This window comes from Haliotis asinina, chromosome 7, assembly GCF_037392515.1.
Source record: "Haliotis asinina isolate JCU_RB_2024 chromosome 7, JCU_Hal_asi_v2, whole genome shotgun sequence".
NCBI lineage: Eukaryota > Metazoa > Mollusca > Gastropoda > Lepetellida > Haliotidae > Haliotis > Haliotis asinina.
The window spans coordinates 46864329-46882378 of NC_090286.1; the positions used below are offsets into that span (position 1 = coordinate 46864329).

At 39.4% G+C, this 18050-nt stretch overlaps 1 protein-coding gene across 3 annotated transcripts in view; it reads left to right on the forward strand.

Annotated features, from left to right (window-relative positions):
• The window catches only part of LOC137290354 (RB1-inducible coiled-coil protein 1-like), a 47008-nt gene that overhangs the window by 13872 nt on the left and 15086 nt on the right, over positions 1 to 18050 (forward strand). For 2 of the 3 annotated variants that reach the window (XM_067821225.1, XM_067821227.1), the window contains exons 5-18: positions 1351 to 1371; positions 5973 to 6058; positions 6697 to 6812; positions 7336 to 7422; positions 8407 to 8572; positions 9547 to 9603; positions 9763 to 9933; positions 10441 to 10625; positions 10963 to 11149; positions 11715 to 11796; positions 12482 to 12540; positions 13079 to 13179; positions 15070 to 16990; positions 17708 to 17824. In XM_067821225.1, the coding sequence (XP_067677326.1) occupies positions 1351 to 1371; positions 5973 to 6058; positions 6697 to 6812; positions 7336 to 7422; positions 8407 to 8572; positions 9547 to 9603; positions 9763 to 9933; positions 10441 to 10625; positions 10963 to 11149; positions 11715 to 11796; positions 12482 to 12540; positions 13079 to 13179; positions 15070 to 16990; positions 17708 to 17824 (3356 nt within the window). The remainder of the gene's footprint in view (positions 1 to 1350; positions 1372 to 5972; positions 6059 to 6696; positions 6813 to 7335; positions 7423 to 8406; positions 8573 to 9546; positions 9604 to 9762; positions 9934 to 10440; positions 10626 to 10962; positions 11150 to 11714; positions 11797 to 12481; positions 12541 to 13078; positions 13180 to 15069; positions 16991 to 17707; positions 17825 to 18050) is intronic. The other variant, XM_067821226.1, reaches the window with a different exon arrangement.

Sequence of the window (18050 nt, forward strand, 5' to 3'; positions counted from 1 at the left end):
GAACTTCGTTGTTACATAAGAAATGCACATAGGTATTTGCTGTGTACTTGGGTAAATGGGTATAATCATTTTTTTTCACGTACGAAAATTTTCAAATTATCATAGATAATAAACCAGGGTCGTAGCTACCAAAATGTACAGATGATGTTTGCTATGGCAGCTGGGCCAACCAACAAAACTATGTAAATATAAAGCTTTGCAATCTTTTTGACTTATATGAAACAAATGGCTTGCTACCTGTATGTAGACATCATATTTTCACATGACATGATTAAATATCTAGGTAAAAAACACAGAAATAGGACCAAATTGGATCAGTCACTATACCATTCATGCATCAGAAAAAAAAGTACACTGCTGGGATATTTTGTTACAATCAGATAAGGAATACCATGGATATTTTTAAATAACAGCATGTGATGGGCATCTGGCCTCCTCACATTTTAGGGTGAAGAAATTTTGCTAATGTGGACAGGAGCCCAGTTCCTTTGTCCGTCATGGTCGAGGGAGCGGGTGCTGACCAATTTGCTGCTTGGTTTCGTAATTAGACCGTTGGTGAGAAATATTATTCACCTCGCATCAGTGCCCCTTTAATAATCAAAACAGGATGTAGGTTTGCAACTGTTAATCATTTCTAGTGATCCAGTGTTCACAAATGGTGTTTCAATGTAACAGGACATTGGGTCCTGAAAGGTTCATATGTCTGTGTGACCTACTGGAAATTCACAGGACCCACAGAATGAAAAGGAAACACACAATTCAGCTTAAGATTTCTTATAACTGACATTGAAACTACTAACAAATGTAAAATTTGTAAACAGCAAATCAGTCTGATGTGTCACACATGACAACATCAGTCAAAGTCATTGCGAAATATACAGACACTGAGGTTGTAGACTTCCACCAGACATTCAGTGAATCTGCCAAATTTGTCAGAGGGTCAGACACTGTTCGTGAACACTGAGTAATCTGGTATTGCTAAAGTGAATTTTTCACTGACCATGTTCACTATCCTCCTCTCTTCACTCTACTGAAGTAATGCAATCTATTTTGTGATCTTTGATAAATGTACAGAAGCAGTTTTAAAAAGCAAAAAACAGTACTCAAATATGACAAGAATTGTGATTGACTTAAACTCAAATGTTTATTGTATACACTAAAACACACATTTTAAAGCTGTTTTTTTATTAAAAGATGGCTGTCAACATGCACCATGTTATCAACAATTGTTTCCAAGTTTCTTATGTTGTGTATGAAGGGCAATGATTAATAACAGCATCACTGTATTAGCAACAGAGTAACTTGAGTAACTAGAAGACAGTAACCTAACTGTATATCTGTCACCTGTAGGTACTCGCTCTGAGAGGCCAGGTAAGTGTGCTATTGTTCTTGTCATGGTGACTCACCGGTGATAAGCTATCCATGTCCTAATCAGAGTGTTTCAAGACCAACTTGTAAACCAAGACCTGAAGATCTTTGAGTTAAACCTTTGTACTACCAACATTTATAACGCTTTGTTCTGCCATACTTCATTTTTACCAATAATTTTTTATTTGTAAGGAGTTTTTTTGTCTGTTTTCCAAATCTTTGACCTGTGTCATATATCCATCCATGTATGTCTTGCTTTTTTTGTGTGTGGCAAAGAATACAAAGAAACCCCAGTTTATAGTCCAAAAATTAGTTAATGGGATCACAACTAATCATGAATTGTTGTAAATGTGCATAGATAGCTAAAAGTAATTTCAATTTTTCCCTCTCTGTTTCTTGATTTGAAACACTTTGGTTAATGGGATAACCATGGTTGGAAATGTTCACTGTGTTGCCATGTTTATTTGTAGCGTATGTCATTTTAAACCATCAGAATTCTGACTCTTTGTCTTTGACCTTGCATAAATGTCTGGAACTCATATTTTCATGTGCATATGTCACTCGCTATCTGAAAGAGGGGTTTTCAGATTGTCATCTTTATTATCGTTAATGCTTGGGAATTGCTAAGGCTCTTACCGTGCTTTCTCATGGCTCCCACAAAAGATATGTGAAGAAATATCTCTACCACAGAATTTCAAGGAAAGTGAAAATTGAAAAAAGACATTTTGACCTGACATTCCGTGAAGAACTTCTTCAGTGAATCGCAGGAATGTAAACTTTGCAGATAAATAGCAACGACATTGGGTGAATCAGGAAGTATTTGGAATTGGTTAAAGTAGTGTTAAGTGGGAACCATGTCACTGCTTGCTGTTTATCTGTTTTTCTCTTCATTTCATCAGACTAATCAAACATTTCCAACCTTCTTCTTAAAGTAATAAAGTACCCCAAAGTCAAATTGAGGTTAGGTCCTCAAAAGGGGACTTTTCATCGTGAAAAGTGATGAGACAGGACAGCCATTGGGTGAAAGCTGAAAAAAATTATTAAACTATCTTCTTTCAGATGATTTCCTTAAGGTACATAAAACATTACATTAGTTACCATGGTTCTGAAATACGAGAATGAAGGTCTGTATGTTCAAATAAAACCCTCCGATAGGGCATATTTGCCTCATTGATTTAAATTCTTTGGGCACAGATTGATTAAAGACACAACATAAGTATGTATTTTAGTGAAATAAAACAGATACAATACAAGATTATATCCAACCCATTCTGCAGATCCAGTAAAATCCAGTACACTTAATATGTTGACCAGAGCATAGTATCGGAGCAACATTTGAAAAAATTGCCCAAATCCAGAAAATATTCCCATCATCCTAAGCTTCAAGTAAAAACTGATTTAGGACATACACAATGCTGGGATGAGAGTCATCCTTGATATCTTCAAGGTATGCATTCCAATAAATCTACACCATTCCCCTGGATGCATCTCCAACTCGGCCAGACAATTTTATTACCTCCTTTTACTGGCTCTGCATTTTCTCAGTAGCCTATCAGCTAAGTCACAGGGGCTTGTATCGCTTTGAAACGGCGTTCGAAAGACATATAGATGTATTGACCCTACCCTAGTACTATATAAAAGGAAAGGGATGTAACGAGGAAACCACCCCCTCCTCGATCAAAGTTACATGTTACCGCGTGAAATATTTTTAAGGCCCATCGAGGCCAACGGATCGAAAGCCAGATGATTTCCCTACAAAATGAGCTATAAATGGTCACAATCGGATCATTCTTTCAAAAGTTATACGCTACGAATCATCGAAAACAGCTACCTCCGCAATTTCACGCCAAAATCATGGATCACCCAATACGGCGAAAACTCACCTTTTAAATTCGTTTATTAATTCCAGCCACGTTGGCAGCACCAGCGCTGGGCTGGATTCGATCGGCCGCGGTATTCCGAGGGTCGGAAAACTTATTACAGCATCTACATGTCATTTTTTCGACAGTAAGCAAGCATTTTCACCAAAATAGCCGGCAATCCTACTCACATGTCGGCCATAAGCGACCTTGACATTCAAGTGAACTGAGCAGATCCGCACAAACAGACTCGGGCCATCCGATTGGCCATTTCCACTGTATATTTTGTTTCCAACCAGTCGGATGGCCCGAGTCTGTTTGTGCGGATCTGCTCAGTTCACTTGAATGTCAAGGTCGCTTATGGCCGACATGTGAGTAGGATTGCCGGCTATTTTGGTGAAAATGCTTGCTTACTGTCGAAAAAATGACATGTAGATGCTGTAATAAGTTTTCCGACCCTCGGAATACCGCGGCCGATCGAATCCAGCCCAGCGCTGGTGCTGCCAACGTGGCTGGAATTAATAAACGAATTTAAAAGGTGAGTTTTCGCCGTATTGGGTGATCCATGATTTTGGCGTGAAATTGCGGAGGTAGCTGTTTTCGATGATTCGTAGCGTATAACTTTTGAAAGAATGATCCGATTGTGACCATTTATAGCTCATTTTGTAGGGAAATCATCTGGCTTTCGATCCGTTGGCCTCGATGGGCCTTAAAAATATTTCACGCGGTAACATGTAACTTTGATCGAGGAGGGGGTGGTTTCCTCGTTACATCCCTTTCCTTTTATATAGTACTAGGGTAGGGTCAATACATCTATATGTCTTTCGAACGCCGTTTCAAAGCGATACAAGCCCCTGTGAGCTAAGTTGCCTTTACAACTGAGCCTGCCAGTGTCAACAAAGATAATGGTCGAAGCTTGCTTTGTTTGCAGTGCAACTCAGATTTGTGGAAATCATACTGATAAATTGACAGGTTTGAAAAAAAAAAAAAAAAATATATGCAAGAACTCCTTCTACCTCATTCAGAGTATCTCTGTATAATTTGTGTTGCCAAGTTTAGTTGTTTAGGTAATCTAAGAAGCAAAAGTTGTAATTGGTATGCTCAACTTCCCAGCAAAGACAGACACCTGATTGGATTAAAAGCCAGTCAAGGGAGGTAATCAATTCATCAGGTCAGAGCCGTAGATGCATCCAGGGTATTGTGGAGATTTATCAGAACGTATACCATGGAGATATCGAGGATGGATTTGATGACTGCAGTATGGCATTGCTGTCACATGTCATGTAGCCTGAAGTTGATAGAAAAGGAATAGGTGCTATCATGCTGACATGTGTGGTTTAGATGCCGACTTATTTTTAAAAAATCAATCCAGATCAAGTAAACAAGACATGCTACAGTTTAGAAAACTACCTACAGATTACAGTGTTGTTTGAATATTGCCAAGTAACAAGTTTGCTTAGCCCTTTGTGAAAAGAAATTTGAAGAGTTATAAAAATCTTTGCTGTTTTGCTTGGTGTTAGTTCTTTTCTGTTTCTGTCATGAATGATACAGGAACTTACAATAAATCTTTTCTTCATGTAATATTTTGCATGGATAATATCTTGATATGCCCATATTCAAAAAGAAAACTTGACTGTTTCTCTTGTGATGTAAGCATGTCATATCATGTGTTTCCAAACTATATCTAGCTTCTGAATGGTCACATATAAACATCAGCAAAGTACACGCACTCAACAATGACATCATGCAATGGTCTTGATAAACACCATGCCATTCATCATATTCCAACCTCAGCATGCTGAAAACGTAGCTAGGATTCAAATGCATACAAATTTCGAAATGAGGTGCTTCTCAACTTCAAATTTGTTTTGGTAGGAAACAGGATTTCCTTCAGTAACCATGGTAACAAAGTAACAAAAGTCAACCTTAGCCTGCCCCTTCAGCACCATCTCATCCTCGGATTAACATGACTTGAGTCAGTGGCTGTTGTTTGCGTTCACCTCTGAAACCTTGTACTTTATCTTTCTGAGATTGGGATTTCTTGTAGAACATAAAATACTATATACACATGGTGTATAACTATCACAATGTCACAAAATACAAATGTGTAGAAGACGTAGAAACAGTACCTTCTGTACAGGGTGTATATTTTCAAAGTCAGTAGTTTTAAATGGTGGCTTAGGGAAAATCTCACCCACTTTTTATATGTATCCATGTTTAAGGCTATGAAATAAGTAGGAATGTTTTTCGCTAGGACCATGTTTTCAAAATGAACACAGATCAGGTCAAGAAACCTCTTCACGCAAGTGTTTAGTCAATGATGGTATTATGCCAGATGATAGTGTTTAGTTAAAATGCACCACATTTGTAGATTAAAAACAAATATATTAATCTCACTATAAAGAACTTCAATAAAATGGTCCATTCCATGTGTGATAGAGATGTAGGTCTACAACCTCCCTCCCACCAGCACCTGTACTGATGTTGTAGCCTACTGTTGGTAAAAACTGCAGTTGTAAAGGCAGAGTGTGTGATAGAGATGTATGTCTACAGTCTCCCTCCCACCAGCACCTGTACTGATGTTGTAGCCTACTGTAGGGAAAAACTGAAGTGCTGAAGGCAGAGTGTGTGATAGAGATGTAGGTCGACAGCCTCCCTTCCACCATTTCCAATACTGATGTTGTAGCTTTGTGGATACCAGCTATCTCTGCTGCTATCAGACTTATCCGTGTGTTTGTGTTGCAGATATTGATCTTCAGGGTCAAGTTGAAGGGTCACTCATCATGCCTCCAGCCTATGAGACAGTAGTGTCTCGAACCCAACTCTCTGTGGTGTGTAACCCTTGCTGAGTTGATATGAATCCAGTACTAACAACAGTAAATGATACTGGAAAACAAATGTACTTTAACGTTGATATTACAACAGGGTCTTTCTTCTTAAATTGAAATATCATTATTTCAGGAATGCCTGCATAATGTTATAGAGTATTATTAAGATTAAGAACAAACTTTGTAAGGTTTCATGGTGACATTTGTAAATGCATCAGGGAAGTCAAGTTTTCTGAGAATACTCCTACCTACTGAACTGTGACAGGTGCTTGTTGAAATATTGCACTCAGTTTTGAGATGCCAACCCTCCCAAATTTATCAGAAAGATCCTGAAAAATTGATGTCAATTCTGCCATTCCGACAAAGTTAGATTCATTCAGATTTTTTTTCAAAGTATAACAAAGATATAGATAGTCTTATTCATGGGAGGGCTAGGACCATCTTTGACTGAAAATAATGATAATTAAATAAACATAACACATTTTTTCTACCTTAGGGAGCTCAAATTCCTAATTGAACCAATTTGTGGTTAGCTTCCCTGTCAGATATATGAAGAAACAATTGATAAATGCTAAGTAAGGTTAATGAGGTTCTTCGATGGCTTTATGTACTCGCTATTAGTATGGCTGATTGTCTTGCAGCAATTCCGTGATGTTGATGAGGAAGAGCTGAAGGCGTGTGAGCGTCTCGTCCATGATCAGCATCTGCAGCAGCAGGGATGGGCCGCTGTTGTTGCAAACCTTGAGGACATCACCAGGTATACAGTTGTCTCCCTTATGCCCATGAATTTGTCAGATACTGGACCGAAAATAAGAGTTGGTTTGACTATTTGCAATGAGCACACAAAGAGTGGCTGTTCTGAGTTGTTATTACTTGTATCCAATCCATTTCACTTAATGGGAATAATATGTTTACAGTGCTCACATGGAATTATCGACTGGTTCCCATAATATACAGTAATGATGACACCTTGATATTTTAGTTACAGTTGATTCTGACATAGAGCGAGTGCAGCCACTGTAAAGAATTTATGCATTAACTGATGTGAATTTAACTCCGCGAAGACAACAAGTCTGTTTATTTCAGAAATAGAATCAGCTCTCGGAATCCACACATTTTCATGATTTCTCCATTGTGTTTGATGTTTGAAGTTAGCACTTTTATTATATTTTTTCCTTTGTATTGTTTCAGTATGGTTAAACATTCAGCTCAGTTCAAAAAGATCGACATAAATCATGTTTCTGTTATTAGTGTTAATATTCATCTCTCTCTGCCTGCAGTGCCCTTAGACAGAGATGGGAGTTGTTTCAAGAGGCTTATGACAACTACCTCACAGACCGACAGGGTTATCTCAACACACTGGCCAGGTCAGTACCAGGGGTGAATAACACTGTGCCTAGAGCCATGAGGAGTGTGTAGAATCAGGACAGGACTATTGAACCATGATGATAGTGTTGAGCCATTACAGATGTATAGAACTAACAGTGTAGTCGAGAACCATGGCAGAACTGTAGAACTTCATATGATGGTAGTATAGTACCATACATGGTATTTTGTTCACAATGGGGGCATGTTGTTTACTGGTCAAAGGGGGTCCATCAACCCTTGAGCCCTAAGGGACCAGTGAACAAGGTATTTTCTTGCCGAACACTTCAATGTTAATTTTGGACTGTTTGAAGCATGGGTATCTGATTGTACACTACAGGCAACCTGAGTGAACAAAATCGATTTAAATATTGCATCTTGCTGTTTTCCATGCAGGTATAGTTTCAGTAAAGCCGCTGTGATGTAATTCCCCTTCTTAATATTCACAAGGATGACATTTGTACGTTTTATCAAAATTTATTTATTGGATTGCGAGGCAAATCTTTTTCGTACCCATCACTACATTTTGCAAACGATGCGCGAAAAACAGATTTGGAGTTATCTCCCTTCCATCAATTTGCATTTGCGAAACATTCATTATTCATTGTTATTCGAGATAAAGAAATACTACCACGAAGTACCAAATGAGTTTCCATTGGCAGCGGGGTACATTGAAATGTACCTTGCTTGTATTTGGGGTACATAGAAAATAATAGAAGACCGCTTAGCCAATCAGACAACTACATTTCCTTGTGAGGTATGATAATGGGAGATGGATACCAGAAGGGAGTGGGCATATTTTTACACCATTTATAGCAATATTCTAGCAATATCAGAAGGAAAGAACTATGGCAGGTGTATATAACCATGAGGATAGTGTAGCACCTTGATGGCTGTATAGAACTGTGACAGATGTAGCGCCAAGATGGATGATGGAAGAATTATGACAGATGTTTTGAGCCAGCTGACCTGTGGTGTTGTTACAGCATTGGGCAGTCCCTGGAACTCCTGTCCAAGATCCCGCTGTTGACCTGTCTCAGCAGCCCCCTAGGTATGGCTATGTCCTACCCTCGTGATGCCAGCAACGCAGTCGCACCAGACGACATGGAGTTGGCACAGTGTAAAACTCTATTTGAGTGGATCAGCTCTCAGGTGAGCTATTCATATATATACATTTGTTTCATCTCTTGGGTATTGCTGGTTCACCTTGCCTGTTACCAGTTAATCAGTTGATATTTAGGTTTAAATATTTGTAGTCTGCCTGAGACAAGAAAGGTGAGTAAACATATCTGGGTCCTAACTCTACTCCCTATATATTAACATTTGCATTATTCATACACTACAAAGTACTCAAGGCTGTTTAAGAGGTCCATACTCCCTATATATTAACATTTGCATTATTCATACACTACAAAGTACTCAAGGCTGTTTAAGAGGTCCATACTCCCTATATATTAACATTTGCATTATTCATACACTACAAAGTACTCAAGGCTGTTTAATAGGTCCATACTCCCTATATATTAACATTTGCATTATTCATACACTACAAAGTACTCAAGGCTGTTTAATAGGTCCATACTCCCTATATATTAACATTTGCATTATTCATACACTACAAAGTACTCAAGGCTGTTTAATAGGTCCATACTCCCTATATATTAACATTTGCATTATTCATACACTACAAAGTACTCAAGGCTGTTTAAGAGGTCCATACTTTATGTTTTAGTAAACACTAAAATGCTAAACTGTGAGCTGGCTCGGTGTCAAGCTTTCTTTGAGTAGATTTGCATCCAGTTAGTAGTAAGTACACTGTCAAGTTGTTTTAACTGACAATGTTGAATAGATTTATGATGTTAACTTTGAATTAGGATTGTGGAAAATATGATCTTGGTATTGAGATTAATATGATTAGTATATCAAATAATGACAAATATGGAGATTGAGAAATATTTTGCATTACTTTTTAGCCGTATTCCAACAATATCATGGCCGGGACAAAGATTTAAAATGTCTTCACCGTATCATGACAGTGGTGGTTGCTGGTGTGACATTCTGATTCTAACAGTGTTCATGTGGACCTCATTCTAGTGTTTGATAAGCTGTGTGTGTGTGTATTACAGGACCCTCAACACAGTCTACATGACATGGTGGAGCACTGCCTCAAGGCTGCAGAACAGGTTAGTTACACAGTGTGTGGCACTGGATAAGAACAGTATCAACTGGGATAACTTTTTGATAAATTGCAGATATTCACATGATGTAAGACTGCATTAAATGTTGACACTGACACAAAGGTTAAATGTAGATGCCCATGTATCTGGTTGTTGTGTGTCCAGTTTGACGAGAAGATCCTCGACTCCCTGCACACCGAAGTGCAGCAAACGATGGAGGCTGTGGATAACTGCAGCATGAAGGAGGTCAAGGGGCTTGAGGACCGACTGTACGGACTTGACCAGTTCATGTCTGGGGCTAGGAAGATTGTGCAGGAACAGGCAGACATGGCAAAGGTAAACAGGATGCCTGTCCATGCTGGTGCCAGAGCTTCAAATTCATCTGAAATTTCAACTTTGTAACTGTGGACATAATACGTCAGATGTTTGACCATGTTCCCCATCCACAAATCATGTGTAGCATTACAAGCAATTGGATGTAGATAATTTAGTATCAGCTTACAAATGTCATAGGGCTTCCTTTCCCAAGTACTAAGGTGACCGTAAATCACTAAGGTAACCTTAGTGCAATGGTAAAGAATGTCAGTTCAGGTTAACCTTAGTAAAGCACTCTGTGAAAGAGGCCCCAGGCCCCATAGTGTTAAGAGTCATTCTACATTTGTCAGGTGTGACCCTGTCCCAACTTGTAAATTGAATCGCATTTGTCTAAATATAACACAAAGACACAGATACGGATGAGATCTTTGTTATGGCCAATATACATGTGACCCAGTTGTCTGATGTGCCATGGTATGCACCTATTCAAGTGGCGTTAAACTCCTCTCTGTGATCTGTTCTGTGCAGGGGTTTGTCCAGAACCAGAACCGAGTGAGCAACCTACGAGACAACTCCATCCTGCCTGACCTGTGTGCAAGTCACAAGAAGCAGCTGGTGGTGATGCTCAACAACCACAAGAAACTCCGCGACATCAAAAAGAAGTGTCGCATGGCCAAGGAGGAGCTCTCCATCAACCTCCACACCAGACTAAGGTACATAGCAGGTGGGAAGGGGAATGTCATGCCAACTTCTGCCTATTCCATATTTTCAGCTGTTCTCAAGGTTGATATCACTATTAGCTTAAAATGTACCTTTAGAATCTAAAATGCTCAACATATCCTGGGGCATTGATCGTAGCTAATCCTAATCTGAAATATTAGCTACATGTATCAGGAGAAATACATATTACCAATCAGAGGTTTTGATTCAGCAACTGTATCTTCATCATCACTGTTAGGTATTCTGGATTGTTTATATATCTGTGATTGACTGAAGAGGAAAATACTTGCCCATCACTACTAATAACAAGCCTTGTGTGTGTGTGTCCAGGTGGGTAATGTTTGTGGAGAAGAAGATTTGTGATGTTGATGGGAAACTGATGATATACCGCGAGAATCTGAAACGGCTCCAGAAACGTCTGGACATCTTACACCAGATTCATGATGCTCCCCGAGTCTATGCGGAGCTAGTGGTCGAGGTGGTCAGAAGGAGGAAGTTCTCCACACAATTCCTTGAGGTCAGTTTGGCAACAAGACAGGCAATGTGTGGATAGGTGACAGGCAACAAATTAGCTTGAGAGAAATATTTTTATAAACGGTGATCATAAGGAGAAACAAGAATCTCTTTACACCTAAAGTATTCCAGTTTGTTGTGAGGCTTGTCTACAGGATTTCACTTTTGGGATTTCCTTACCTTGAATTCCTCCACAAACATTTCTGTGTAGAAATGTTCCCCCACATTCATTTGAGGTGTAATGATAATAATTCATTTATGTAGCATCTAGAGTCCATCTGACTAGTTGCTCTCTTGCCACTCTCTGGTATGCAAAGAGGTAGAAAAAATAGAGTGAGCAAAAGATGGCAGTGTGAAATCTATGTGTGGAATAGAAACAATAATCTCTTAGAATAACAGAGAATTACAGAGATTATAGTAATACATAGTAGCGTATAGTAATATATTTTTCAGTGATGTCCAAAAATGTTCATCAGTGTCTCTCATGTCTAAATCTGCATATATATTGTAGGATACTGCTGTGTATGTGATGTGATGATATATGACTGGATGTTTGGCTCTGTTCCCAGTGGGCAGGCAACCTGGCTCTGGAATCTAGTCAATTTCAGACAGATGAAGTCAAGAGGAGACAGGCATTCCTCTCAGAGCTGGGTAGGCATTGTCTTCTTGAACTTTTCAAACAGAACTTTCTGTTCTTTATACTCTGTGTTCATCTGGGAAAGAATTTAAGAATCAGGCAGTGCCTTTATAATCATCAAAAACCTTTGCATGTTAAGATATGTCAGTATTGACTGTAAATAAAGTCTTTTCCTTTATGGAAATGATGGATTCTTTGCCCCAAACTGTCTCTGTAGAAGTGGGGTGGGGTGGGGTGGGGGGGGATTTTAGTACAGCCCAGGACAATAAACATATTATGGGACTTTGTGTATAAGTCAAGAAGTGTTACCAACGATAGATGAGATAGACTGGTAGAAGAGTTACTTCCCTTTCATTGAAAATTTAGCCATATTTACATGTAGTCAGTATGTAAGAATGCTGAAAGTGGTCACCTTTCATTTGTTTCTTTTAATAATCTGAAAAAGACATGTTCAGCTGATTCAGAATTCAGAGAAAAAGACAAAAACAACATTGAAGTTTGCCTGGTTGGAAATTATATTGTCAGGACAACTGAGACAGGTAAAGCAGAGAAAGTCAACCCCAATTATCCTGGACAAAGTCTAGTACATTTTCATTGCAGCATGTAATCTGGGATTTGAAACCCTCAGTGTTGACAAAGTTGTGTGTTCAATGAACACTGATCCTCATAAAATCACAGACAATGTGCTGTCTGTTGCAGGCAAACACTTCCTACAGTCCTTGTTCCAAGGGTTTGAGGACATTCCTCCAGTGTTCGCTGTGAGTATGTCAGTCAGGTGTCCAGATTGTCAGTTAGATGTTGTCCTACGTAATTACTTTCATGTGGTTTTGTTAACATTATGTTATCGAAAGAAGCTGGTCTGTGTGAAGTCAGGCTAATGGGGGACTTTCATCAAGTGTGGTCCCTCAATCAGTATCTGTCTTGAGGTTGGTTCTTGTGTATTGTGTGATACAGACATTTTCTAAATGTATTTATTCATGTGTGAAATGTCATCGATGAACAGTGTGAAAAGCAGTTCCTAAAACTGCCATTTAACTTGAATATTATCCCATATAAGGCCTGTTATTCATGGTTGTATGAAATATGGGCTTATCACTGGTATGACTGTAATTATGACAGCAAACCTTATCCCACTACAGTAGGTATGTAGCCACTATTTCTTCGTACTCATGGGAATTATGTCTTCATTGTGGAAACTATATTGCACAGTCACTCACCAATCCCAGTGATCTTGATTATGAGAATGAATTGTTAGAATGCATGCTGTTGTACAATGATCAGTTTGTTCTTTACCAGGCTGAGGCCCCTGATGAGTTTGACCAGAGGCTTCCTCCCATCACAGACGATGACATTAAGATGCTGCGAGACTCAGTTCCGGAACTTGCAGACAGACTCAGGTAAAACATTTTGAAAGTACACCAGTCTGAACCAAAACCTTCAGAGTCTTCATGTTTATTACTGCAAGAAAAACATTCAGTAGAATTTTGTACTCCTGGAGAATAGTTAGCTTCTGAGCAAAATTTTACAAGATTTGTGCTTTGGATGTATTTCTAAAGTTGCCATCAGTATCGCATGTGAAATGAGGTCTTCTTTGCCCATGAACTATTGAAGAAGTGTGCACAGCCTGTAACTTTGTATGAGGAACATTGCTGATGTAATCAGAAGATTTATAGTTCTGAACCCTCACTTCCTTCTCTCTAGATCCAGACGTTAGACTGATCCTTTTAGTTTGATGCTTCTTTAAGCAATACCTAGGCTGGGGACATGAAATATAGTATTCCCAGAAATTATTGAGAATCATGTTGCGTCATGTAACTCATTACGTTTATTAACTTCTGGCGTTTTACTTACATAAACATGTTAAAACATCATCCTTTTACAGTCTCAGTCTTGTTTTAGTACTTTGTTAGACCTCCTCGCTCAGCAATGCATGCCTGAATACACACTACCCATCAAAGTTTGTAGGTAATCGTGTGACAGGGTATCCCAATATTGGACCACCTCGGCCTTCATATCTTCAATATTTCTCAGTCCCTTTTGGTTTATTCTGTCCTTCATGACTCCCCACACATTCTCAATTGGGTTTAGGTCTGGGCTGTAACTGGGCCAGTCTAAAACTTGAACATTTTCGCCCGACAACCACTGTTTTGTGTAGCGCGCAGTGTGTTTTGGGTCATTATCATGCTGGAAAATCCAATCATCTTCATACAATGTTTGTGCTGTCGGAAGAAGGTGACCATTTAGAATGTCAATGTATCTTACTTTTGTCAAGTTTTCCGTGAAAACACACAATGGCGTCACTCCGCGAGCCGATATGCCACCCCACATGTGAAACTTCGGGCTATGTTTTGGTCGCTGGTAGATAGGTTTGACAGTATCTTTGGTCCAAATTTTCACACAATTAGGGAAAAGCCAAACAGAACTTTCATCCGAAAAGAAAACATTATCCCAATCTTGATTTTCATGAGCCCGAACACCAGTTTAAACGTTTTTCCTTTTGTGCATCTTTCATCAACGGCGAGGGAATTCCATGTTTTTTCACCCAATTAAGTCTCTGTAATTCCTGCCTAACTGTTTCATTGCATACCTGAGGACTTCTTCTGCTAATCATTTCATTCCTGATGTTCTCAACACTTTTCAATTTGCCCCTACTCACAATCTGCCCAAGTCTTCGGCGATCCACAACACTGAATTTCCTAGGCCGACCTGCCCCTGCTTTGTGCTCTATCCCGGTTCCTGTTTGAATATTCTTCAAAGTTCTGTATACTGTAGACAGAGGAATACCATGTCTACAAGCTAACACTTTAGCATCAGCCTCACCCCTTTCAAAATCATCTAGAATGAGCTTTCTTTTCTCTCTTGCTGTAAATTCTGCCATGTCAACACAGGAAGCCGTCTGCTCAGACAAGGGAGATAACTCTTGACGTAATGAGCTGCCTTCTAAGCCTTCAAGAGTTGTCTCATTTATTTAGTATGCTTAGTGCATAGTGAAAGCCCTTTTTCCAATCTTAGCATCATTAGAAAAAAAACAAAGATTTTCTCAATAATTTCTGGGAACACTGTAGGTTGCACACAATGTACCCTTGTGGGGAATCAGACTGAGGTTTTCACTGTGACGAGCAAACGGCTTAACCACTGCAAGATGTAATATTGCCTCACGGCAGAAGTTCTATTTACAACCATGAGAACTTAAATTGACAATTTGGTACTAATTTGACAATTTGGTGGCAGTGGATCTTTCTTGATAATAATGTATGTCTTACAGTGGAAGATGATCTATATTTCAGCATTCCGTCATCAGTAGCTGTGGGTGAGAGGATGACCCTGCACACAATGATGTCATCAGTCAGTGACTCCACAGTGCAGTGTGACGCTATGGTGTGTCGCAGCCTCCCAGGCATTGTGTCGTCGACTGGAACGTCGGATATTGCCATCATACAGAGTCAGGGAGACCACCAGTTTGTGCATATAGAGAACAGCAACCTGAGTCTCAAGGACCAGGTAGCAGCATGTGAGCCTGATGCTGACATTAAGATTAAACCCCAGATTACTGTGATTGCTGACAGACCAAACTTCCCGGTGCCACAGAGTCTTTCAGAAACATTGACCCAAGAGATGAGGGCAGAGGTGAAGGCCAAAGAGGACCTTGTTGGAAAGGCAAATGTTATGAAAAGTGCAAAAGGTTCGCAGAGTGTGGATGGAATTAAATATGTGAAAATGTCAGACAGTGCTGACGGACTTCAGTCATCTGGAGAACCAACGAAATCTTCAGATAGTGAGGTAGGAAGTGCTGACAGGAGCCGAGAGAGTCTGCCAGGCAGGAAGTATCATGGGAAGGGTCACCTGACCGCCGACACATCTCCAGAAGTGGAAACCTCACAGGAATTCACGACAGCCGATTTTTATATAGATGAGTCGATGCCTTCTTCCATGACAGACTCTCCACCCAATAAACTTGCAAGTGCTAATGAGAAAGTCACCATCTCTCAACAACTGGTGGAAAAAACCCAGTCAGTGGCCAAACTGGAAAAGGAGTTGGTTGAACATCAAGAAAAGCTCACTAATTCACAAAAACAAATACTTTCCTTCAAGGAAATAATATCTAGAGATATACCAAAGCTACGAGAACTACATTCAGATTTGCGCAAGAGTGTGTTGTCAGACAAAGAAAGTATGAGTAAGTATATTGATACATCTGTGAAGAGCACAATGACTACATTAACATGTTTTCATGACAATGTTGTAAAAATGCACGAGGTGGCTGTGAATTTGTCAAAAGCTGAACATGCAAAGGCAATGAGTGTTTTTGAAAACAAAATTGATGAACTATCTACAAGTAAAAATGAATTGCAGAAGGAAGTCAGTAACCTTGAAGGCAAGCTTCAGACAGCTGCCACTGATCTGGAGAAGCTGAAATTAGATTATGATAAGGAGAATAAAGAGATGAAAGAGAAATTTGAGGAAGAGAAGGATGACTTAATACGGAAGCACACCCTGGAACAAGAAGTAGAACTGGACAAGATCCAGTCAGAATACAAGGCCGACTTGGACCAGTATGAAGGACAGGTTCGGGAACTGACTGATAAACTGACTGAAGCTGAACAGAAGATTCACCTGAGTACAGCTCAGATTGAGAAGGAAGTGAACCAACTAAATGAGAAGTTTGAGAAAGAGAAGGCAGTGTTGAGAAGTTCTCTGGAAGAACAGTTCAGAAAGCAGGAAAAGGAGAAGATTGAGGAAGTTCGGAATGCAATTGGAAAGGCCAGTGATGAAAAATTGGAGAAACTCATGTTGGAACATGAGAAAAAGCTCACACAAGAAATGGAGAAACTTTGTCGAGAGAAGGAACAAGCATTGCTGGACCAGAAGGTTGAACTGGAGAATATAAGTGAAGCAAATCTTAGTGATATTTGTGACAAGCTGAACAGGGAAAAGGCTGCAGAAATACAACAGATTCAAGAGCAAATGGAGAAAGGGTTTAACGAAAGACTTTCAGTTCTTGAAAGGGAACATGGTGAAAAGGTTTCAGGACTCAAGCAAGCTTTTACCATTGAGCGAACTGAGCTTGAGCAACAGCTTAAACTGCTGGAGCGGAGCGCCATGAGCAGCACAGAAAGTCAGACTGAAGGGCAGGAGGTGATGGCACTCAGTCAACATGAACAGAAGATAGAGGAAGTGCAGATGCACTTGAAGGAGGAGATGGATAAGGTGAGTCATTGGAGAATATATCAATAATATGATGCAGTTGTGACTAGTTTAATGTTTTTGCGTGATTGGCTGTGGTCCTCAGGATTTGAAATCATGTCTTCATGTTATATGATTCTTATGACGCTTGCTACTAACTTGCTTCCTGAAAAGAAAAGTATATGTGTGGGATTATGGTCCTACGAGCAATGGTTAGATATTTTGCTTCAAAGACAGGCCCTTAGAAAGGAAAAACCTTATGAGAGAATGCAGGTAGCAAATTGTATATCCCTCCATTATTTTATGGTACCTTCTTGCTACTCATAAGTGAGTCAAAGACTTTATTGGAACAGCAGAATATAACTATAATAATCTTTTATGCATTCATTATTTCAAGTTATAAGGCCTACTAACTGCAGACTAAGAACATAACAATGCATTATTCTGAGTCACATATCCTTGCAATATTTCAGGCATTAACAGGACTCTGCAGGAGCAGAAGAGGAAAATGCCTTTATAGTAAACCTTTAGTAAACCTGGTACACTATATAATATTAAGGACAAACTTTATGGATGAACAGCTTCTATATTTGGGTAAAGCATTTCCCGGGTGATACATTACCCGAATAAGGAAGATGTTCATCCATAAGGTTTGTCCATATGTGATTCACCAACTTCTAAATATCTCACTCAAAGAAGTTAATATTTGATGTAATATGACATCCTCGTCACTGCCTGCAGGCTCTACAGGAGCAGAAGGAGATGCATGTGAAGGAGATTCAGGAGCTGGTGCAGAAGCTGAACAAGGAGAAAGACGACTCAATCAGCATGAAGACCAGCATAGCTGCAGAGAGACAGGTAGGACACGCATCCCTATTCTATGTTTACCCGCTCTGTCCATCAAAGTTTATTTCAATTGGTGATCCTACAGTGACCAAAGCCGCATACATAGTTTTTGATATAGTAGTGCAAGTGATGATGCAATGTATCAGTGTCGAGATCCATACAAGTGTAACTGCATCTTGTGTGATATATGAATGTCTAGTCAAATATTGAGATAAATCAAGTCCATTCATACAAAACA